This window comes from Aulonocara stuartgranti (genome assembly GCF_965226115.1).
Source record: "Aulonocara stuartgranti genome assembly, chromosome: 6".
Classification (NCBI taxonomy): Eukaryota; Metazoa; Chordata; class Actinopteri; order Cichliformes; family Cichlidae; genus Aulonocara; species Aulonocara stuartgranti.
The window spans coordinates 40,429,649-40,455,244 of record NC_138944.1 but is presented as its reverse complement, the minus strand read 5'-3'; the positions used below and the strand labels follow the sequence as shown (position 1 = coordinate 40,455,244).

At 42.5% G+C, this 25,596-nt stretch overlaps 1 protein-coding gene across 2 annotated transcripts in view; it reads right to left on the bottom strand.

Annotated features, from left to right (window-relative positions):
* vegfc (vascular endothelial growth factor c) overlaps window positions 1–25,596 on the bottom strand; it is a 100,953-nt gene that overhangs the window by 31,715 nt on the left and 43,642 nt on the right. For both annotated transcript variants that reach the window (XM_082536088.1, XM_082536087.1), the window contains exon 4: window positions 14,608–14,747. In XM_082536088.1, coding sequence (XP_082392214.1) covers window positions 14,608–14,747 — 140 coding nt within the window. The remainder of the gene's footprint in view (window positions 1–14,607; window positions 14,748–25,596) is intronic.

The window sequence follows — 25,596 nt, the reverse complement described above, 5'->3', positions numbered from 1 at the left end:
TGTTTAAGTATTTTTGCTAAATATAGTATTTCTGTTATCTTATAGTATTTCTCCTAAATTCTTGTATTTCTGAGAAGTTACCATGTTCCTGCTAAGTTACAATATTTACAATATAACTTCTGCTCTTTTATTGAATATCTGCCAAGAATCATGTTTCTTTTAAGTTATTGCAGTTCTGCTAAGTAATTACATTTTTTGCAAAGTTCTTATGCTTCTGCAAAGTTTTTACACTTTTTGCAACTTTTCAGCTTTTTCAGCTAGTTTTAGCAAACAGCTTCAGCTTTACAGCATCTACACAGCATTTTCACAGGAAATGCCAATTTTTCTATTTTTTATTTCAATATTCTACACAGAATACTCCATAATGACAATGTGGAAAAAGCTTGCTTGAATTTCTTTCAAAGTTATTACAAATAAAAACAAAATATATCATAAAAATTAGGGATAGTTGAGTTGGGACATGTGCAAAACAGTGGCATTACTGTACAGTATGTAGTGCATAATGTTGAAGTTCCAGTAGTGAAGGTGAGGTGTCTATGACGTGTTCAGCAGTCTGATGGCCTGGTGGAAGAAGCTGTCTCTCAGTCTGCTGGTTCGGGATCGGATGCTGCAGAACCTGCTTCCCGAGGGAAGTAGTCTGAACAGTTTATGGCTGGGGTGACTGGAGTCCTTGATGATCCTCCCCGCTTTCCTCAGGCAGCACTTCCTGTAGATGTCTTGGAGGGAGGGAAGCTCACCTCCAATTATCCGTTCAGAGCACCGCACTACTCGCTGGAGAGCTTTGCAGTTGTAGGTGGTGCTGTTGCCATACCAGGTGGTGATGCATCCAGTGAGGATGCTCTCAATGGCACAGTGATAGAAGGTCCTGAGGATGCGGGGCTCATGCCGAATCTTTTCAGTCTCCTGAGAAAGAAGAGGCGCTACTGCGCCTTCTTCACTGTTTTGTTTATGTGTACTGACCACGTAAGATCCTCAGCCAGATGTACACCAAGGAACCGGAAGCTGCTCACTCTCTCCACAGCAGCGCCGTTGATGGTGATGGGGGTGTGTACTTCTCTGCACCTCCGGAAGTCCACTATCAACTCCTTTGTCTTTGCGACATTGAGGGTGAGATGGTTGTCTTGACACCAGTGGGTCAGGGCGCTGACCTCCTCCCTGTAGGCCGTCTCATCACCATTGGTGATAAGACCCACCACTGTAGTGTCGTCCGCAAACTTCACAATGATGTTGGAGTTGTTAGTGGCTGTGCAGTCGTAGGTGTAGAGTGAGTATAGGAGAGGGCTCAGTACACACCCCTGTGGAGCACCAGTGTTCAGTGTGACGGGGGATGAGGTGATGCTGCCCAGTCTGACCACTTGGCGTCTGTCAGACAGGAAGTTAAGGATCCAGCTGCAGAGGGAGCTGCTCAGTCCTAGATCCTGCAGTTTCCTGTCCAGCTTCGAGGGAACGATGGTATTGAATGCTGAGCTGTAATCTACGAACAGCATTCTCACATACGTGTCTCTCTTCTCCAGGTGTGACAGGGCAGTATGTAGTGTCAGGGCTATGGCATCATCAGTGGACCTGTTGTGGCGGTATGCAAACTGTAGAGGGTCCAGTGAGTCGGGTAGTGCAGAGCAGATGAAGTCCCTGACCAGCTTCTCGAAGCATTTGCTTACGATGGGGGTCAGGGCTACAGGTCGCCAGTCGTTCAATGAGGAGATGGTGGAGGATTTGGGTACAGGGAGGACGGTGGCTATTTTGAAGCAGGCTGGGACTACAGGCAGAGATAGGGAAAGGTTGAAGATGTGCGTGAACACTCCAGCCAGCTGAGCCGCGCATGACTTGAGGACGCGGCCGGGAATCCCGTCCGGACCAGTAGCTTTGCGCGCGTTCACCTTCCTGAAGCACTTCCGCACATCCTCCTCAGACACAGTGTGCGCACTGACGTCATCCGCGGTGCGCACACTGTCCGGTCTCATGGTGTTCGCTGTGTCGAATCTAGCGTAGAATACGTTTAGATCCTCACACAGAGAGGCCGTGGTCTGCGGTGTGCTGGTTTCCCCTCTAAAGTCTGCGATCGTGTTTAGTCCCTGCCACATCCTCCGAGGGTTGTCAAACTGTTGCTCCACCCTGTCCCTGTACTCACGTTTGGCTGCTTTGATCGTCTTCCGGAGTTGGTAATGTGCGTGTTTGTAGTCCGATGTGTTCGCGGAGGCAAAGGCGGTGCTCTGTGCCGCGCGAACATCTCCGTTAATCCAGGGTTTTTGATTTGGGAAGGATTTAACTGTTCTGGATGGGACGACATCTTCCACGCATTTCCTGATAAATCCGCAGACTCAGTCTGTGTACTCATCAATGTCCCTAGCAGCCACGTGAAACATTTCCCAGTCCGCGTGATCAAAACAGTCCCGCAGCGCAGACTCCGATTGGTCCGTCCAACGGTGCACCGCCCTACGGGTTGGAGCTTCCCGTTTCAGCTTCTGCCTATAGGCGGGCAGGAGCAGGATGGAGCGGTGATCTGATTGGCCGAATGGGGCGCGGGGGAGGGCTTTGTACGCATCCCGGAAAGAGGTGTAGCAGTGGTCGAGTAGCCGGTTTCCACGTGTGTTGAAAAGGATGTGTTGGTGGAGTTTTGGTGAGACTTTCTTCAGGTTTCCCTTATTAAAGTCCCCGGCTGTGATAAACGCCGCCTCTGGGTGTGCGGTTTCCTCACTGCTGATCGCGCTGTACAGTTCCCTGAGTGCTCGGTCAGTGTCGGCTTGTGGGGGAATGTAAACAGCCGTAATAATCACTGCTGTAAATTCCCTCGGTAGCCAGAATGGCCGGCACTTAATCATCAGGTACTCCAGGTCCGGTGAGCAGAAGGATTTGACCGGGTGCACGTTCGCATAATCACACCAGCTGTTCTTGATCATGAAACATACACCACCGCCTCTGCTTTTCCCAGTAAGATCCTGTGACCTGTCCGCGCAGTGCAGAGAGAACCCCGGTAGTTGTATTGCGGAGTCCGGTACCTTGTCCGATAGCCAGGTTTCTGTGAGGCAGATCACGCAGCAGTCCCGCATCTCTCACTGGAATGAGATCCGTGCCCGAAGCTCGCACAGCTTGTTCTCCAGAGACTGCACATTAGCCAGTAATAAACTGGGTAACGGTGGTCTGTTAGTGCGCCGTCTCAGTCGAACCAGAACGCCAGATCTTCTCCCTCTGCGTCGGCGTTTGCGGCCTCCAGGGACAGAGAACAAAGGCGTCTCAGGTGAGATGAATGGGGGGTCTGAAAATGGAGCGTCCGTGTTGCAAACCTTGAACTCCGGAAAGTTATAAGAAAGACCGTCTTTTATGTCCAGTAAGGTTTGTCGGTCGTACACAAGGAGACATGTGCTACTCGCAAAAAAATGAAGGAAAAGTAAAATTAAACACAGAAAAAAGCTGTTGCTTGGGGGAGCTCGTGACGAGGCTGCCATACTCGGCGCCATCTTAGATCCCCATTTTATTTTATTTTATTTTATTGTTTACTCTATTTAATTAGTAAAATATGTGTACACACACACACACACACACGTAGAAACATATTTAGTATACACATCCAGAAATGCATATACTATTATATATTGTACATATATTTATTAGTTTCAGATGTAGCCATTCTTGTATTTTGCTTGTTTACGTTATTGTATTTTGCACAACTCTGTTGCTTGTGAAGCTCGCACACAAGAATTTCACTCACATGTACTGTACCAATGTACCTGCACATGTGATGTGACAATAAAAGTGATTTGATTTGATTTAAATAGGTAACAGTCTTTGCCATGACTCTCAAAATTGAGCATTATGTTTCCGCAGATCATCTACAACTTGATTTCAGTCTACCTGTGCTAAATTCAGTTAATTACACATGATTTGGAAAGGCACACACCTGTCTTTAAAAGGTCCCATAGTTGACAGTGGATGTCAGAGCATAACCCAAACCATCAAGCTCAAAGACTTGTCAAAATACAATCTGAGATAACATTTTATAAAGCTCTTCTTTCAGCCCTTGGTACTTCTCGAGCTTCTTACTTTCCTTTTTTCTCATGTTGCTTTCACTTGGTATAGCTACATCTATTACTGTGGCTATCTTCTTCTGCTTATCCAACACTAAGTTAGCCATCACCACTTTGCCCATGTGTATCTGGAAGTCCCACAGGATCTTAGCTCAGTCATTCTACACCACTCTGGGGGGCATGTCCCACCTTGGCCTTGGGACTTCCAGGCCATACTTGACATAAATGTTCCTGTATACTATGGCGGCCACTTGATTATGGCATTCCATGTATGCCCTGGTTGCTTGCACCTTACTGTTATCTGCTGGATTGTCTCAGAGGCATCTTTACACAATCTGCACCTTCATCTTATTATCCCATCTGATCACTGGGAGGGCGTAGGTGTTGATTGCCCAGATCTCGTTCTTCCCGTTCATCTGACTCTTCAGGACTTGCCTTACTCTTTGCAAGTATTTGGTGGTTGCAGCTTTCCTATCAGCCTTGCCATGGTTCTCATTTTCCTGTGGGATTCCCAGGTACTTGTAGCTGTCCCCGAAGTCGTACAATCCCCTAAGTTCTACTTTCCCTCTCTTTGTTACCAGTCGACTACACTTCAACAGTCTGAATGACATTCCAATGTCATTGCTATAGATCCTAGTGGTTTGAATCAGTGAATCAATGTCTCATCCACGACTGGCATAAAGTTTGAGGCCATCCATGTACAGGAGGTGCCTGACGCATGCTCAATTCCATAGTCGGTATCTGTAGCCAGTCTTGTCAATGATCTCACTTAAGGGGGTTCATCCCTATGCAGAACAGCAGTACGGACAGAACACCTCCTTGGTAAATCCAGCACTTGATGGTGACTTGTGCAGTTGGCTTGAAGTTGGCCTTGAGTGTTGTTCGCCATATCCCTATTGAGTTCTTGAGTAAGGTTCTTAACGTCCTGTTGATCTTGTGTAGTTCTAGGCATTCCAGGATCCATGGGTGGGGCATTGAGCCATAGGCCTTCTTCTAGTCAATGCAGGTGATGCACAGGTTGGTGAGCCTGGTCTTGCAGTCTTAGGCGACTGCTCTGTCTACCGGGAGCTGGTGGCCCCTTCTGGTGTTCCTGCCAGTTCCTTTCTGTGGCCTGCTCATGTATTGAGCCATGTCCCTGTTCATCTTAGCTGCTATGATGCCTGATCATGTGGTACTGAGGCAGGTTATTGGCTGCTAGTGGGATGGGATCCTTGGGTATTAGGACTGTCTGGCCTTCAGTTAGCTATTCCAGGTGTGTCTCATCTACTAGCAGCTGTTCCATTTGGCACAGTCTGCCACTGTGATGGTTACTGAATCCTGTTCAGGGAGGTTGCTGTAGTCAGCTCTCAGAACCACTAGCCACTGAACACTGTTGTTATGGATTGCATCCTTGTCCCATATGCTCTTCCAGTATTGCTCTGTCTCCAGTCTTGCTAGGACTGATCTCACATTATTCCCCTGCCAATCCAGACTCCACCAGATTATCAGCTCACCTTGTGTGGTAAACAGGCCAGTTTGTTTGCTCTTTCCTTGCTACTTGTTCCCGTGTGATACCATACCTTTTTTTGTCTCCAGTGTTAACCCTGCCTGCCTCAGAAACTATTTCCATGTGCATTCACCAACCTCTGCTGGATGCCATTTATCTCCTGTTGCCTGGCATCCCAACTAAACTGTATGTTTAGTTAGGAGCCACTCCACACAGCCTTCCTGCTCTCACAGGAAGCCTGTGGAAAATGTTGCTAAACTCACCTCCCTCTCCTCCCTCCCAGATCTTGCCCAGCTTCTCACTGCCAGTTTCCATTTTCTCTCGTTCTAGTTAATGTAATCCTTGTGTTAAGTCAATCTCTGACTCTTGCCTAAGTAAAGGCTCATTCATGAGTTTTTGTTTGTTTGTTCATCTCTGTAAACATTTGTATCATTGTTTGTAAACATATCATGATTGAATAAAGTCTTTAACTGATTCATGTGCCTAATTTTTTTGCCTGGGTTCTGCATTTGTTTGCAATACCACAGTAATAAACATTACCCTGTATCACAGTATTTCATCAAATTCAAAATAATAATTAAAATAAATTGTACTTCTTCTCAGTTTGACTGTTGGATATGTTTTCTGTGTTCTATTGTGAATAAAACATTTGTTTGTGACATTCAGAACTCTATGCATTCTGTTTTTATTTACATTTTAACACAGCATCCCAATTTCTTTGGGATTGGGGTTGTAAATTATTGTATAATAAGAGACTAAATGGCAAACAGATGCAGAGGCGTTAAGACTGGTGGCAAAACCCTTTTCTGGCTGTAAGGGAAGGTATCAATTTATAATGATGCTACTCCTACATATAATGTAGAACACTTGTAAGCCATTATGTTATAAGTAACTAAATATTGTTATTAATCTTTTAATATTTATGTAACTGAAAATAAACTGAACTGTGAATTACTCTGGAAATCAGATACCTAGTTTGGATTTTTAGAAAATGCCAACAAAAAAATATATTACCCTTGAAAACATTGTACATAGAAACACACATGATCAATTATAAACCACCTGAATGTAAAAATTGTTGATCTGAAATGCCATATTTAGGGGAACCATTGACTTAGACACAGAGATGGACAACAGTGTGTTTGCAGACAGGGAAATTGTTTGAAGTCGTGAAAGCGTCTGGCAGTGAAAAAAGACCCAACATGGTTTCAATTAGAGCTGCAGTGGTTTGGATGCACAAGCACACATACAAAGTATTAGAGGATGAAGTGGAAAGGGAAAGGAAAAGTTTAAGAGAGTGATAGAAAGAGAGAGATAGCTTTCTGGCGTGAGCAGAGGGGACTTCACCTAATGTGAAACATATCTGTGTGCTTCATGTTGATGCATGAGTTTTTGCAGCTATAACCTGTTTAACTTCACTGTCTGCGTTTGTGCACATATATGTGTCTCCATATTTGTACAGAAGAGTTACAACAACCTCCAGACATGAAAACAAATTCACCATCTACTGTTCAAATATTTATGGACTAAATGTAAAAAGTTGGTTAATGGGTTTGAAGTCTAAATATACGTGATTTATATTTTGTTAGTAGATCTTTGGGCAGATCATCATATTATACACTTACTACTTTTTACCTACAAACATAATCTTAACTGTCTTACTTTCCCGAATTTAAATCTAGTCTTGAGGTATAGGAGACATATAACTTCGCCTTCCATATCTGAGCAAGTCATTACTCTCCAATTTGTAGTGTATTAGTGTATTTCAAGCAGACACACACCTGAAGAGGGCTTCTTCCATTTCCTATTTCGATTTCATTCTCACAAGTCCCAGGAAAACTGTTGGCCATCACAAAATGTGTACGCAAGCCAGTTCTGTTCCTATGACCTCATAAATATAAGTGAACAATAATCATTCTAATTCAAAAATTTGAAGGAAAAAAGAAAGAAAAAGAAACATTAAAGTTAAAGTGAAAGAAGAACAAGTTTTCAGACCATTAGAGCAAATATTAGAAAAACTGTGCCATCCATTCATCTATCCATCCACCCAATCCAGGCTTGGGTTGGGATAGAGGTACCTAGACCTTTGCCACGCCTGCAGTTGTTCTGGAGGGATACTGAGGCACTCCCAAGCCAGCCAAGAGATTTAATCCCTCTTTCCTGGGTCTCCTCCTCCTCCAGAGCATATCTGAAACACTTCACCTACTAGGTGCTCAGGAGTAGTGATATGCGAATCATATCATTCAATACTCGAGAATCACTTTACTGACTCGTGAATCATGATTCACAAGCCCAAATGACTCATTCACTGACTCATCCCTGTTGCTGTTAGCAAACTAATTTCAATAGTAGAAATATATCTAGCTTGTAATTAAAATTGTGCGGAAAAAAACAACAGCCAGTTTCTTAACAGAAACATTTCTGCTCTGAACTGGAAGAAAAAACCCTGAGTAGAAAGTTCACATCAAGACAATAGCAGGATAGACGAGATCTGCAAAGGGTGGTGCGCTCGGCAGAACGCATCATTCAATCAGAGCTCCCTGACCTGCTGTCCATCTACACCAAGCGGTGCAAGTCCAAAGCTAGGAAGATTATGATGGACCTCTCCCATCCCAACAATGGACTCTTCTCACTGTTGAGGTCTGGGAAGCGCTTCCGCTCCCTTAAGGCCAAAACACAGAGAATGAAGAGGAGCTTCTTCCCCCAGGCTATTCGGGCCCTGAACCAGGTGTAGGACTGGACTCTCCCAAACACGTCACTATAAGACTGGACTCTCACACACGTCACCACACGCACCACCACACATTTCCTATAATCCTATAATCCTATAATTCCTATAATTTATAATCCTTATCTTTATAATCTCTTCTGCTATTTGCACATTCTTTACTGTAAATTCCTAAGTTAATTTGTAAATTTTTGTAGTAAATTGTAAATATTGTAGAACTTTTCTTCTGTCATTTAATGGTCGGGCATTGTACAGCTACAAGCATTTCACCCCCATGTCATACTGTGTATGGTTGTGTGTGTGTGACAAATAAAATTTGAATTTGAATTTGAATTAGCTCCTCAGTTCACAGTAGCATCGCTCTGCTAACAGCACATTTGAGTTACTCACCCCCTTCCCTTGCTGTGCTGAATCGTAGCATGAAAGAATCACTCAGTCACTCAGTCACTCACCCCCCCCCCCCCCTTTCCTGTGCTGAATCGTAGAATGAACGAATCACTCACTCACTCACCCACCCCCTCCTTTCCTGTGCTGAATCGTAGCATAAGCAAATCTCTCACTCACTCCCCCCCACCCCCCTCCTTTGCTCACAGCTTCTTCTTCTTGGTTGTTAAGGTGCATTACCACCCCCTGGCTCACAGCTCAGTGGACATTTAGATGAGAAAATATATATTTGACACATTTGAGGAAAATACTAATAAAATAAAAATAAAAATAAATAAAATACATTTTCCCTGTAGAAATCTAATTTTTTTTGCTCTTTTTTGCTCTATAAAAATAGTTGTTTTTCTTTTTCAATCATCTTAGCAGTAGGATATACATGAAAAGAGAACCAAATTAAGTTTGAATGAAAATGTAAATTTTTTGCACTCTCTGGGCAACTGACTCAGTGACTCAAGTGACTCAAAAAACACGATTCATTTTGGTGAGTGACTTATTCAAACTTGTTTCAGTAAAAAGAATCGAATTTATCATCACTACTCAGGAGGTCTCCAGGAGGTCTCAAATGCCTAAACCACCTCTACTGGCTCCTGTTTGACATTGAGGAGTAGCGGCTTTACTGAGTGTCTTTTCTTTTTTTTTTTTCAACAAAAATAAGCACATTATAACAAGAATCAGGCAAGACAAAGAAACAGTCAAGATAGTCATTTACCAGCTCATATTTTAAAAAGCCTCGTAAGGCTATGTTAATGCAATTGGGTGATTTTCTCTCATTTCTGCATTGTAATTTGGAATCAAATGGATTTAAGGAAATGGCATTTCTTTATTTCTAAGCCAGAGCTGCTGAAAGTTCATCAAATTTTTTTACGCCAATGGACCATTGTTTTTACAGCAATGGTGGATCATGGAGCTTAGCAATATTTTTTATAAGCCAAGCTTTCCGGTTGGCTGTCTTGAGCCAATCTCTCTTTCGGCTTTGTCATGTGACAAAGTAAAAATACAGATTCAAACGGATGAAGAAAGACACAGGTGAAATGACCATGGAATGTACCAAAAACTGATCCTACACTATCTTTTGGTCTTTAGATAGAGATAAACAATGGCTTAGGTTTTGTCTGAAAATATACCCCTAATTTCCTTCAGGATTAATAAAGTATTCTGATTCTGATTCTCCTGATTATGAGAGTGATCTTGTTTTTATGGGGTTGTAAAAGAAACAGTCCACCAATCTCCACTGTTTGGGCTGTTTGAATGGGTGCAAATACATTGAGATTTTTGCACATTACATGTAGCACATTAGAGCCTCTGTTGTGGTGGTTCATTGTCTTAGATTCTGGCATTAACACAATTACTATTTATTCCTTTTAAATAAACAAATTTGTAAGTATTGTTTTAGCACAGGAAATGTGGTTGCAGGATATGGAATTCAAGAGGCTAGAGTTCATATTTTGAGGCAGGAGGTAGTCAGTGGGGCAAACTTTTGTCCAAAGGCTTCCTAGCAGGTAAATTGTCATGCTGGTTTCTGTCATCTAGTCACTTCTATGACTAGAAGTGACTGTCTTTTAAAAAGCATACACATGACAATCATAGATACATTTTTCTGTTACCGTAGCATGGTAAAGAATAAAAATGGTACAGTGTACAATAAATAAACGCCACATTCCAAGTGCTATAGGCCTTATACTATGACAATTTTTTCCTGAGTGATGAGTAAAAGGTAGGAGTGCAACCGAGCAGTGCAAATTGCATTAACACATAATATGTATACCATAAAGAAGAAACAACTGCAAAAGGGTATAATGCAGAAATACATGGGGGCAGGGATACCTCAGTAGGTAGAGTGGTCGCCCCATGATTGGAAAGTCAGGGGTTCGAATCCACTGAACGGCTACCCTGAGGGACCCCTGAGCAAGGTACCGTCCCTACATACTGCACCCTGGGTTCCTGCTTAGTGGCTGCCCACTGCTTCACTGAGTGAATGGGTCAAATGCAGAGAAAAACAAGTAATTTCCCCATGGGGATTAATAAAGTATACATTATTATTATTATTATTACATGTATGAAAAAGTATGTGTGAAAACATTTGCCTAACAGGTGTGTTCTGTCGGGCATACGTTTCTGTGGCATGCCTGTCACAGAAAGAAGAATTATGTTACAGCTTTACAGAGAATGGTGGGAATGATTTCCTGAGGTGTTCTTTTTAGTAGCAGGGTTAAATCACAAGTGGGAAGGATTTCTGATGGCTCAGTAGTGTTGAATGGAGTGGTTGAGATGAATTGTCCATGAGGGAGAGCAGTTTGTTCAGTGAACAATGATAGTTTGCATGTGACAGGACATATGCAGACTGCACAAGTAACTTACCCCACCTTTTAGTGGTCATAATTTTGGCTTATATGTGTGCATTTAGCCAATTTATTATATAATATAATATGTAAACAAATAACAACATGTAATGAACATTAAATAAAAAATTCTGATATAATGTTCTCTAGGAGAACTTTAAAATGATTTTGAGGGAGGCTGGGGACATTGAGTCCAAATGAACTATGTTCTGCACCTCTGTTTGAGGCTGCTGCGAAGGAGTTGGGGCTACAAGGTGGTTGGTGCCTGTCGTGGTGGTAATTCCTAAATGAGATGTGGACCAGCAGGCCAAGCGGAATGCAGCTAAAGTAATAGTTTAACCAAACCCCAGGTGAGGGAGGAGTTTGGTGAGACAAGGAAAAAGACTTTCAGCCTGCCTCAAAACAATTTTGGGCAAACCATCAGGAGACTCAGGATGGGAAAGAGGTGTTCTACTCACATGGTGTATAGTGTAGGTGGGATGTTGCTGACTTCAACTGACAAGACAGTTGGGCGGTGGAAGGGAGTATGGGGATGAGGGGGAAGACTTGCCCATCACTAGGGCAAAATCATTGAGGCAGTTAAACAACTCATTGGTGTTTGGGTTTCTGGGGTGAATGAGGTTTCTGTCAATACAGTTTCTGAAGGCCCAGAATGTTGCAGGGTTGTCTTGGTTGACGCAACTCTACTCCATCATGTGGCACTCTGGAGTGGTTCCTCTGGATTATCAGACTGCTGTGGTGGTCACCATCTTTAGGATGGGGTATCGGAGGGTTAACTACAGGGAAATTATACTCTTCAGCCTCCCTGGGACGGTCTATGGCAGGGTACTGTAGAGGAATGTTAATCCATCTTTCGAACCTCAAATAAAGGGGGAACAATGCGATTTTTGTTCTCTGGTTGCTGAACATTTGATTAGTTCTTTATCCTCTCAAGGATATATAAGACTGTGTGTGAATTTGCCCAACCACTCTACATGTGTTTTGTTGATTTGGAGAAGGCACTCAATTTGGTCCCATGGAGTATCCTGTGGGAGGAGCATGGGAAGCATGGGGTGTCTGGCCTGTTGCTATTAGCCATTTGAGCTCTGTAATTGTTGCAGGAGCTTGGTCCACATTGTCAGCAATAACTCATTTCTGGTGGGTGTTGGACCGAGTGAGGGCTGCGCTTTGACACCAGTTCTGTTCATAGAGAATTTCTAGGCATATCCAGGTAGATGGCCAAGTGGCTTCAGAATATTGTCTTTAATTTTGCAGATAATGTGGTTCTGCTGGGTTCATCAGCTGGTGGCCTCCAGCTCGCACTGATTAAGGGGAGAAAGGAAGAGGAGATTGACAGGTGGATTGGGGCTACGGCTGCAGTGATGAGGACATTGCATCAGGTTATTGTAATTAAGGGAAGAGATGAGTGTAAAAAAGCAAAACCCTACCCTAGCCTAGCTTATTATCACAAGATCTGAGTACTGAGATCTGGTGAACACAATAAATGAGATCCTGGATACAAGCGGTGGTAAATAAGCTATCTCCGAAGGGTGGCTCTCCCTTAAAGAAGGTGAGGAATTCAGCCATCCAAGAGTGGTTTAGAGCAAATTCACAACTCCTACACATGGAAAGGTGCCAGTCAAGGTGGTTCAGGGATCTGACTAGAATCCCTCCTGGATGAGGTGCTTCGGGCATGCCCCACCAAAGGAGGCCATGGGACAGACCCACGACACGCTGAAGAGATTACCTTTCTCAGCTGGCCTGGGAATGCCTGGAGGTGTCTGGGGAGAGGGAGGTCCTTGCTTAGGCTGCTGCCCCCACGACCCAGCCCTGGATAAGCAGCAGAAAATAGATGGATGGATTGATGGAAGAAATCTTAGTTCTCACCGTCAATCGTTTCCAATATGAAAAGTACACCTCTGTTTCAGGTAATGCTCCACAGCGTAAGCCACTTTGTCTGCACCTAAGTAGATCACACTTGGCTGAACAAAGTAAAAAACATTTGTCACTGTAAATATGCGGATTTGTGTTAAATTATTTGCCATTTTATTCCATTCTATAACAGCAGTGTTTTCAGAGGACACAAACTGGCAAGAAGAACTTGCTAAGAGAATTCCAAGGGTCAGCTGGTCATAAATCCCAGCATGTATCATGCAGGTATAAGCACAGGAACATACAAATGCCATAGTTAACCTAGAAAAGGTTAAAGGTCTTAAATAATCAGGCCCCATCTTATCTTAATGACCTTGTAGTACCATATCACCCTATTAGAGCGCTCCGCTCTCGCTCTGCAGGCCTACTTGTTGTTCCTAGAGTATTTAAAAGTAGAATGGGAGGCAGAGCCTTCAGTTTTCAGGCCCCTCTTCTGTGGAACCAGCTTCCAGTTTGGATTCGGGAGACAGACACTATCTCTACTTTCAAGATTAGGCTTAAAACTTTCCTTTTTGCTAAAGCATATAGCACTTTATATAGCCTCTGTAGAAATTATCCACATATCTCACTTATCTTAACTGCACTACTGTATAGCTCTGTAAATAATCATTCTGTACATACGATAATTTTTAACCCTACAACTGTTTACAACTTGCATAGTTCCCATTTCTGTATAACTGTATATCTCAGATTTCTGTAAAGTTATTTATTTCATATTCTGTATAGTTTTTCATATTTATATCCTGTTCATAGCTTGTACTCACTACAGCCTGTACATACCTATAGTTATAGAATATTCACAACATACTTCATACCGTGTACATTATAACATACCATAATAGACCCATTCTGTAATATACTTACATATCTATACTATTGCTAATATATATTGTAATATATCTATATCACTAAAGCACTTCTGGATGGATGCAAACTGCATTTCGTTGCCCTGTACCTGTGCATGTGCAATGACAATAAAGTTGAATTCTATTCTAATTCTATTCTATATAGTTAGGGCTGGACCAGGTGACCCTGAATCCTCCCTTAGTTATGCTGCAATAGACGTAGGCTGCCGGAGATTCCCATGATGCATTGAGTTTTTCCTTTCCCGTCACCTTTCTCACTCAGTATGTGTTAATAGACCTCTCTGCATTGAATCATATCTGTTATTAACCTCTGTTTCTCTTCCACAGCATGTCTTTCATCCTGTTTTCCTTCTCTCACCCCAACCGGTCGCAGCAGATGGCCCCGCCCCTCCCTGAGCCTGGTTCTGCCGGAGGTTTCTTCCTGTTATATAGGAGTTTTTCCTTCCCACTGTCGCCAAAGTGCTTGCTCATAAGGGGTCATATGATTGTTGAGTTTTTCTCTGTACCTATGAAGCTCCTTGAGGCGCCTTTTGTTGTGATTTGGCGCTATATAAATAAAGTTGAATTGAATTGAATTGAAAAATTTGCAATGTGTTGAATTGCAACACCTGCTGTAGATACACACAGTCCAGGAACCAACCATCGTCATAATAGAATGAAACCACCACTGGAAAAGCAAAGGCTGTTTTATTCCTTTTCACACACAAACACACACACACACACATATGCGCGTGCGCCGGGTTATTAAGTCAGATCTTGTGATAATTAGCACATACAGCTAATCTGTGTATGTACATTGACAGAGACTTACTCAGGCAATGCTCTTCTGATGATGCTGTGAACTTGCTTGTAGATATCCAGTTTGGACAGACAGCTGCACTGGGTGTGGTTGGCTACACTGATGGTCACTGGTTTCGTCCCTTGGGTGATTGGCACTCTGATCTCAAACAGCTGCAAAGAGTTGTAAAGAAGCAACGTGAATTAAAAGAATGTATATTGATATGCACTGTAAAAATAGCAATGCACATCCTATCAATTTGTCAAGGAGAGTATCTCAAAAAAGTCAATACAATGGTACATTACAATGTGAAATAGCTACTATGGTAATGGTCTATACTCACTGAGAAGATAAGGGCCTTCTCTAAACAACTATTCAGGAATGGAAACATAGTCTAAGGCCTAAAACCTATTAGCTTTATTTTTCTTTTACTAGTTTGGGGATCACAATATAACTAGAGAATAACTAGCCCGTGTTACATATGGTTTATGTGTTTTGAAAATGAATTAAAAGAAAGAGAAAAAGTCTAAAGCCCCATACACTTATAAAATAATTTGCTTGCCAGACATCACTTGGTAGCTAGTGAACATTCAAGGCTCCAGTGGCGTAGGTAACCCTCAAATGGATTTACCACCCAGTCAAATGTCAATCAGTGTCATCCTTCACTCCCAAATATAGTCTGTTCAGCTGCTCCATCACACTTAAACTTGCACATCAAAGGTTCAGTGTGTAAAATATCACAGCTAGATCCTAGTAGGTTGCAGATAACAGTTAACTGAATTCTTTTTTCATACACCTCAGATTTCAAGTGCATTAATGCTGAGCACATTGGGAACTGTAAGACAAACACATTTCAGTCAGCCAAGAGAGATCAAGAACATTACATTTAGACTGTAACACCTGCGGTTGGCCACTTTGGATTTCCCTATAGCAGTGCTTCTACTGCTTCTACAAAGATCACCAAAAAAAATTTGGCTTCAATTCATTACCAGTACTTTGGTTTGGATCACTTTTTTCTCAGTATATAGTAGTATATCATATATATCATGTATCAAATCACAGAGTACAAATGAGTAGAACTGTCCAAACTTTGACTGGTACTGCATTTGCATCACCTTATCCCCAATCTCCTCTAAACTTCCTTTCATTGTGGCATTGTGTGATTCTGAGTGAGGCAGTTTAGCCAGCTTTACTTTGCTAAACAGTCAATCTGGTGAGCATTCTGGTACAGCATACCCAGTTACCAGTAAGTACTTTTCTACACTGCCAGTTGTAGTGTTGTAAAAAAAAATCTAAAAAAAATATGATTCAGTGAATACAGTGAAGTATCTGTATAACATCTTTTGCCTGGTCAATGCACAAAGTTGCAATTTGACCGAGAGAAGACAACAGCAATAAGATGTTAGTTTTCACTGGCTGAAAGAGGGGCCAAGTGCAAATTATACTGGCATTTTAAAATAAGATTTGCTCTGATTATGCAGTATGAAAGCTCAATGTGTGGAGAAGGGCGTAGTGGACAATTTTAAGATACCAATTCCACAGCCACAATTTGTACAGCGGGAATGGCTTCTTAATTTTTTACAAGAGAGCAAAAAAGAGCAAAAAAATGTTTTCTGTAAAGGAAACATTTTGTTCTCTCAGCTTTTGAACAATGACATTTTTTATTAAATTGTGCCTTTTGTATCAAAACAGTGGATTTTAATCCAATCAAAGATGTGCAGATTCTGCAAACAAGTGCAGAATTTCAGCTTTAGTTCAAAGGTTTAACAAAGCATTTGCATTATTATAGAATTTTTTATACATCTTTAATCACAAAAAAGTATTTTTGATTGCAGACTCTGACAATGTAAGCAAGGAATCTGAATTTGTGTTATTTCAGTTATTACATTATATATAGTATAATGTATATATATATATATATCTGATGATGTCTAAGGCAGGAGAAGGAGGGGAAAAGAGGGGTAGGGGTACAATAAAATGATAGAGTGCAAATAGAAATACACAATATATTGCCAACTGGTCCTGTAAGAAAAGAAAGCAAAGAAAGATAGAGCACCAGGACCACAGAAATTAGAAAATACACAGATACATAAATCAAGAGTCTTGTTGTAGTGTGAGTGGGAGAGAGTTTGTGTTAGAATGCCTGTCTTTGTCACAAATGTACTTAATAACAAGGGTGGGAAGCCTCAACAATGCCCCCCGGAAGCCAGAGGCAGACAGACATGGAACCAGGACAACTGCACCATCCGCAGCCTCCAAGAGTACTGAAGACTCAAGGCCACACATCTTGGTGACAACCGCACACCCGTTCCAGCAGAAGAAGGAGGGAGGCCCCGATGGGCTTCCCACTGCCAAAGGGCGAGAATCCCAGAGAGTCAGGGGCAATGGGCAGTCAACCCTGCTAGAGCCTAGCCACCCTGGTACGAGTTGGAAAGGACCACCCAGCACCCGGCAGCGTCAGAAGGTGATTTTTTTCAGGGGCTCCTCCATTGCGTTTCCCTGTGTAGACCTGCAAGTTACATGCATAAGATGAACCTGCATCACAGGCGCCCAAATCTTTATACCATGCTTGGCAGGCTTAGATGGTATATACTGGGCAGCAGCCCTGAAATGGCATCAGCTGCTCATCAATGATGACATTGGGGCCAGGGTTGTAAAACAGTTGAGACCGGCCGCTCATTTGCCCCACACCATCCTGATGGCAGCTAGCTTGTCTCTCTGCCGTCAAGCTGGTCTATGATCATGGTCATCAAAACGGATGGTCCTGGAAATTATTTTGAAAGTTTTCAGAGACATCCTGGTCCAAAAAAGATCTCTGCCAGTTTCTTCATCCTGCAGGGATTCTGTGGTCTCCCATTTGGACCTGAAAACACCAGCAAGGATAAGAACCCCAAAGTGAGCATCCAAATCGGTTTTGTCCAAGACTTTCCATGTCTTTCCAAAAACTCTGCTTCCTTTAAATTGGTGCAATCCAGGATGATTTTCTTGATAGGGTATTGCATGCAAAGGTCAAAAGAAGACTTGATGTTTTTTGCATGACTGCCCAGCGTGTAGGTTCTGGTATTATTCGAATCACATTGGTTCACATTGGTTCATTTCGTAAGCAGGAAGACCATTCAATTTTGCCATCTTTTACCATCCATACGGTGTTATTTGCAAGCTGCTGACAGTCTGCTCACTGGTCTTGGGGCTGGCTGCTCCCTGCTGGTCTTGGGGCTGGCTGCTTGCAGGCTGGTCCTGAGGTTTGAAGCTTGCTAAACTTTAGAGCTGGCCGATGCTCATCGTCCTCTTCAATCCTCACATTCTTAAACTTTTTCCTCTGCATCGCCATCAAAACCCTCTGTCTCTTCCAATAGCAACTGTAAGGCAGTCTGAACAGAGAATCGCTTTGCCATCTTGATCAGGTGTGGAACCACAATGAGATATTTATAGTGTCAGGTCCCCAATATTCATTCCTGCAAGACAAAGGGTGAAACGTGTGGGAATGTGTGTGCAGACAGTGTTGGGTGCTCCAATTTTGCAACCTTGTGCGGGAACAGCACTGCTGGGTCACACCTGGGTCAATTCACAATGCTTTACTTTCTCCTTCTCTCTCTCTCTCTCTCTCTCTCTTTCTCACACACACACACACACACACACACACACACACACACACACACACACACACACACACACACACACACACAAGCCCAGAGAGGAGGAAGGAGAAATGAGGGTACACAGGACCTATGATTTCCACACTTCCACTAGCCACGGGTCCAGTGGACCTGAAGACCTTGCCTGTTTCTTTCTGACTGCCCAGACTCATTCATGGCCAATTTACAGTACCATGCATCAGCTGCACATGCTCGCAGGTGCTGGAGCTCAAGCAGATATCAAAGACGTTTAACAGGAACGACTACTCGGTCACTGAATCCCCAGGTGTCCGTGTCCATGTCTGAGTATAATCTAGGGTTAAGTGTTTTAAAGTATGTGTGCTCATATCTGATGCATCAGAAACTACAACACAGTTTCTCTATATGGTTAGTGGTAATGTCTTGAATGAGTTTTAAAAACCTGCCAGTGTAGATTCTGTGTCACATTTTAAATCAAATTATGTTTACAGGTTCTGAAAAAACAAGTCTTATTTGAAGCATAGGGATTCTTTGAAATATCTTCTAGTGATTTATGACAGCATTAAATTTAGCACACTGGCAGCACCGTGGCACGGTGGTTAGCACCGTTGCCTCAGAGCAACAAGGTCCTGACTTTGACTCCACCATCTGGCTGTGGCCTTTCTGCGTGGAGTTTGCATGTTTTCCTCGTGTTTTTGTGGGTTCTCTTTGGGTACTCTAGCTTTCTCCCACAGTCCAAAGACATGCAATTCAATCCATCAATCAGTCTTTATTAACAGACCTTATGTCCATAGTTAAAGCCATAATATACATAAAATTAATTTTGGTTTAATCAATTTAACCAAAAATCTATTTCAATATAACCTAACCCCAATTTTAAAAAAAAATGGGGTTAGGTTAAATGATGATTCTAAATTGCCCATAGATGTGAATGTGAGTGCAAACTGTTATTTGTTTCTATGTGCTAGACCTGTTCAGGGTGTACCCCCCTCCCTCTCGCCCTATGACAGCTGGGATAGGCTCCACCCCACTCCACCTCTCAGACCCTGATAAGTAAAAGCGGAAGAGAATGAATAAATGATTTATGTCAACATGAAATTTATCATACTTGCAGTGATAACAGAGAAGCAATTTACTTTCATATTTATGACAACTATTCATTCATCTGGGCTTAAAATAAACTAATGAAAAGTTGCATGAAAAAATGGCATACAATATACACCCAAATATAGTGAGCAACAGTTACATTCACATTCTTCTGTGGCATAGTTAATTTAGTTAACATAGTTAACTTAAATAGTTAACTTCCTGTGCTGAGTGAATCCACTAAAACAGTTCATCTGACTCAGAATGCTACCCCCCGTTCATTCAAGCAGTAATGAATAGGAAATGAATAACACAGCTGACTTAAAACTTAAAACTTAAAACAATAAGCCATCCTACAATTCATAACTGAGTCCATAAAAACAGCTATGTGACAATTAGAAGGTGAGGGAATATACTCTTTGTTTCAAGGTAAGTGAAAATCCAATGAACCACTTGGTGCCTCTGCTTTAACACAAACTGTGTGACTTTTGATCAGCTGCAAGCCCTCTGTTTTATTTGGGGTTTTTTGCCCTTCCATGTCTGCATACAAACCCACTGCACCCACTTTGCTATGGTTAAGGAGAAACAAGTTCAGGTAAACTTTTGCAATTCTGGCACATTTTTTAAATATAAAACTCTTCTTGACTTTTCAGAATCTTAGAATCTGAAGGAAGGAACGCCTCAAAATTACAACATCAGAAACATATTTATGCTATGCTTTTTTCAGTTTGCAAAGTGCAATTAATCAATGGACATTTAAGTATCATACAAAAGTCCAATTTTTGTTGTGATTAATTCAGTCCCAACGGAGGAACAACAGAAGTCCTAAATAAGTTGATTGAATACATCAGTTCGAATGATAAATACCATAAGTACCATTGTTTTTCTTGTGACATTACCAATAAGTGTGATGTGTCACATGGCCCTCTTCCTATTGAAAAAACAAAAGTTGTATCCAAGATGGCCGACTTCTAAATGGCCACCATGGTCACCACCCATCTTGAGGAGTTTGCCACTCACATATACTAATGTGCCACAAACAGGACTTTAATATCACCAACCATTCCCATGTTATTACGGTGTATCCATATAAATGGCCCACCCTGTACAGTCTCATCATGTACTTAGCTGTGCATGTCCTCATGGTGTTCTAATGTTTTGCACTCTGCTCCTTGTCGAGCTGCTAGAGAACTACATACTGCATGATCTGCCTCTTCAGGAAATGTTTAAAGACAACATAATCTAATCTGTACAACTTCCACATTTTTGAAACACTGGCCTGGATCAGCAGCAAGCAGTAACATTTACTTTACTCCAAATGAAACATTATCATGTTATATGAGACATCAGCCTCGAACGACTGCTTGCATGCCTCGGCTCCTTGTGTGCATTCTCCATGCGAAACATCATTGTTATCTGTCACAGCTGTCTGTGTTCTGAGCAGTGTCGGTCAAGTTACTTGAAAATAGTAATTAGTTACTAATTGCTGATTTCTTATTTTCAAAAGTAACTAGTTACTTAGTTAGTTTTAAAAAGCATGATACAAAACCTGAATAGGTAATAAAGTAATAGACCTTTCAACCCAGTTCTATTTTTTCTGCATATTTGAGTATATAAAACTGAATCAAATGAAAAAGCCTCTTTAAAAAAAAAATGTTAATTTGAATCTTTTAACTTTATGCACATTGCATCAAGCAGAAAATAATTCATATGCAACAGTCTCTGACTTGAAGAAATGTGTTTAACATTTAAACCTATGTTCTGCATATTCCAGCATATAAAATAAAATAATGTTTTTTTGTTTACACTCACTCTTTCAAATAGATGCAAGTAAAACACAGCAAAAAAATAAATAAAATCAAAGACTCAGCGGCACTGAGTCCTGTCACTCTTAAATCTATTGTCACCTGTTTAGCAGGAGTGGGGCCGGTGGGTGGAGGTTTGCCCTTTGCGGTCATGTCAGTGGGGGATCCGGGGGTTTCTCTGTGAACGTCACATTCCCGTGGCAGCGTGCAGGGTGCTCGCTCAGATTTGAAGTTTAATTTTTCACTTTGGAAACAAGTTTTATTCCCACGCAGAGTGTACAGCAGACACTAATGTTTTGTCACTTTTTACAGACTAAAACTCAGTAACCCGTTGCTGCCCATATCTGGTCCTGAGTGTCTTTTAATTTCAAATTCAAATTCAAATTCAAATTTCAAATTTCAAATTCAAATTTTATTTGTCACGTACACAGTCATACACAGTACGATATGTAGTGAAATGCTTGGACAACTGCTCGTGACCTAAAGAAAACAAAAAAGGAAAAGGCTATGAATAAGATAGGAAATAAATATGAAAAAGTTAAAAAGGGTAAATTTAACTAGGAAGGAATAAAATATAAATTAAGGTTAAAAATGAAATAACTGTACAACACAAATTAGAATGAAGGGTAAATTTAACTGGGAGAATAAGATAAAATATATAAATTAAAGTTGAAAATAAAAAAACTGTACAACAAAATACACAATATAGAACTATATAAGAATGTATGAAGAAATATAAATAAATATATACACAATAACAGCAGCATATACACAATAACAGCAGCGTGATTTAAGTAATGAAGTGAAAACAATGTCCAGAAAGTCCAGTGTGTGTGTAAGAACTATATGTGTGGGTCAGGACTGTGTGGTGGTGTGATTGAGAGACCGTATCGCCTGCGGGAAGAAGCTCCTCCTCAGTCTCTCTGTGTTGGTCTTCAGGGAGCGGAATCGCTTTCCTGACCTCAACAGAGAGAACAGTCTGTTGTTGGGATGGCTGAGGTCCTTCACGATCTTCCTGGCCTTGGTCCAGCACCGCCTGCTGTAGATCGAGTGCAGGTCAGGGAGCTCGGAGCGGATGGTGCGCTCAGCTGACCGCACAACCCTCTGTAGAGCTCGTCTGTCCTGCATGGTGCTGTTCCCGAACCAGGTTAAGATGTTTCCCGTCAGGATGCTCTCTATGGTGCAGGAGTAAAAGTTCCTGAGCACCTTGGAGGGCAGTTGGAAGTCTCTCAAGCGTCTGAGGTGGTAGAGACGCTGACGGGCCTTTTTCACCACGGTGTTGATGTGACAGGACCATGACAGGTCCTGCATGATGTGAACTCCGAGGTATTTGAAGCATGTCCACTCTCTCCACTGGGCACTCGTTGATGACGGGGGTCTGGTAGTTCCTCTCCTGCTTAGTGCTGAAGTCCACTATCAGCTCCTTTGTCTTACTGACGTTTAGAAGGAGGTTGTTCCTCTGGCACCAGTTCTCCAGATTCCTAATCTCCTTCAGGTAGGCCGTCTCGTTGTTATCAGAGATCAGGCCCACCACGACGGTGTCGTCAGCAAACCTGATGATGGTGGTGGAGCTGGTAGTGGCCACACAGTCATATGTGTAAAAAGAGTACAGCAGGGGGCTCAGGACACACCCCTGGGGGGCTCCAGTGCTGAGAGTGGTGGAGGCTGAGACATGTCCGCCCATCCTTACTGCCTGTGGTCTGCCAGTTAGGAAGTTGGAGATCCACTGACACATAGATGAGCTGAGTCCCAGATGCTCCAGCTTGGTGGTGAGTGTGGAGGGAATTATGGTGTTAAATGCAGAGCTGTAGTCTATGAAGAGCATTTTAACATAATTCCCCCTTCTAGTGTCCAAGTGAGTGAGTGATGTGTGGAGGAGATGAGAGATGGCATCGTCTGTGGAACGATTTGGACGGTAAGCGAACTGTAGTGGGTCCAGTGTGTCTGGTAGTGAAGAAATGATGAAGTCTCTGACCAGGCGTTCAAAGCACTTCATCACTACTGAGCTGAGGGCTACAGGGCGATAGTCATTGAGAGAAGCAGGGTGGGGTTTCTTCGGGACAGGAACAATGATGGACTCCTTGAAGCATGTGGGGATCACCGACTGAGATAAAGAGATGTTGAATATCTCAGTGAACACAGGAGCTAGCTGGTATGCGCAGTCTCTTAGGATACGACCTGGGATGCCGTCTGGTCCTGCTGCTTTCCTGGTGTTCACTCTCTTGAAGGCTCTCCTTACTTCATGCTCGGAGATGACGAGCACGTTTCCGGTGCTGGCAGTATCTTCTTGTCTGCAGCCGTTAGCGCCGCTAGCACTAGCATTGTTGGAGTCCTTAGCTGCAGCCTCGAAGCGAGCATAGAAAGTGTTCAGCTCGTCTGCCAGAGTCACGGCCGCGTTCGTCATACCGGTTGTTGGTGCTTTATAGTCCGTTATTGTCCTTAGTCCCCGCCACAGGCTCCTAGAGTCACGCTGTTGGAGTTGTGACTCTAGTTTCCTCCCGTAGCGCTGCTTCGCCTCTTTCACCGCCCTCCGCACGTTATATGACGTGGCTTTGTACGGGTCCATGTCCCCCGTCGTGAGTCCCGTGTTGTAGGCAGCGGTGCGGGATCTCAGAGCGTCGCGGATGGTTTTATCCACCCACGGCTTCTGGTTGGGAAACGCTGTGATAGTCTTTGTCTCCACGGTATCATCCGCTAGTTTCCCGATGAATCCCACAACCGCTTCCGTAAACACGTTGACATCATCATCGGAGCTGTTTCTGAACATGTCCAGTCTGCGTCATCGAGTGCGTCCTGTAACGCGGCCACCGATTGATCCGTCCAGCGCGCGACCTTCCTCTGAACTGGAACTTCCGGAATTTAACAGTGGTACTGAATAATTAAGCAAGTCACTTTGTAAATGTCCCAAAAGGCTGGTTGACATCTTCCACCTACCCTACCATAATCAATGCATAATCGATTTCTATAATAATCAATAAGAACAGGTTAATCTGAGAAAATATCTTATGCTGACCCAAGCCACTCTGGATGTCATTCTAAGAAGATGGAAGAAATGAGATCCACAGGTTTAGTGCCCTCGATGGGGAAATGCAGAATAGAAAACATTTGTCTGCTACGCACAAGAGATAGAGAGAGAGATGCAACAGCTGGCTATGAAAGCTTGTTTCCTACGCGCTCCTGGCATATGCAATGAAAACAGTTCTCCAGTCTTTTTGAGGGACATTTGAAAGCTCTTCTTTGGATGTTGGCTGACTTTTGGTTTCGATCCCTGTCAGGATGATCCTGCACTGCTTAAATAACGTTAAGGTCCATCAATATGCTTTTAATGTATTGGCAGTATGTTTGGGATCACTGTCACGTTACAAAAGAACAAAAAAAACAAATCACACACTTTCCAGATGGAAGTGGATCCAAATATGACAATACTCAATTTTGACAAGATCCCCAACACTGCTGGCTGAAATGCAGCCCTAAACCACCAGTGAGTGGCTGGAATATTTTTCAGTCATTACTCCATACAACCTGCTGCCACTGATTTTAAGTCCAGTTCTTCTTTGGCATACCTCAGTTTCTTCTCCCTGTTGTTTTCCTGTAAATATGAGATTCTCGGTTTCAGATTCCCAGATTTCTCCGTTCCTATGTAAGGTTTTTGCTGGAATTTTTCCTTTTTACTAAGACCATGACTTTCAGATACTATTCATCTACTTTAGATATTTTTTAGGCCTACCACGTTTTTGCATTTTTTTCAATTTCCTCACTATTTTTAAATTCACACCTTATACCATGCTGGCAAGGTTTGGGGTAACAGCGCTTTGAATATGACTATTTTATGCCTATCAAGCTGTGTTATGTTTTGCATTTTTCCTAGATTCAATTAAAGAAATGGGAACAAATGTGTTTTAGTGAGAGGCCTGTTAGGTTTTGTATTGTTGATTGTCATTTATGCTTATAAATATCTACTTATACATGCTTAGAGTTTTATAATTAGTTGTAGATTGGTAGAGGTTTGATCCTTGATAGTCTGCAAACTTTGTGTGCATTAGAGAGCACTCTGGGAGCATGGGAGAGGTCGTACCTTCTCTTATTGTTTTATGGTAGGATAAACGTAGCTATATCTGTTTTAGTCTAAGTGCTTTTCTTTAGATGAACTGCTGGACTTCCAGACCAGCAGGTTTAGGGAAGTCTTTATGGGGTCACACTCTGACCACACACACACACACACACACACACACACACACACACACACACACACACACACACTAGTATTGTTCACATGTATACCTATGTAAGATGTTATATGTTAATGACCCTATGCATATTCATGTCACCACAATAAAAGGAGCGCTATGGGGAACCTGGCTGAGAGTCTGACGGAGGTCAAGTGGTGGAACGACACTTGGCTCCAGGCAGGTCTCCCTCATGCACGAGTAACACGAAGAACTTTGCCTACTTGGTGTTCAATGCTTTTGCTGCGTTTTTAAATTGTCTCGTTCCAGCGGTGGGCCTGTGCTAGACAG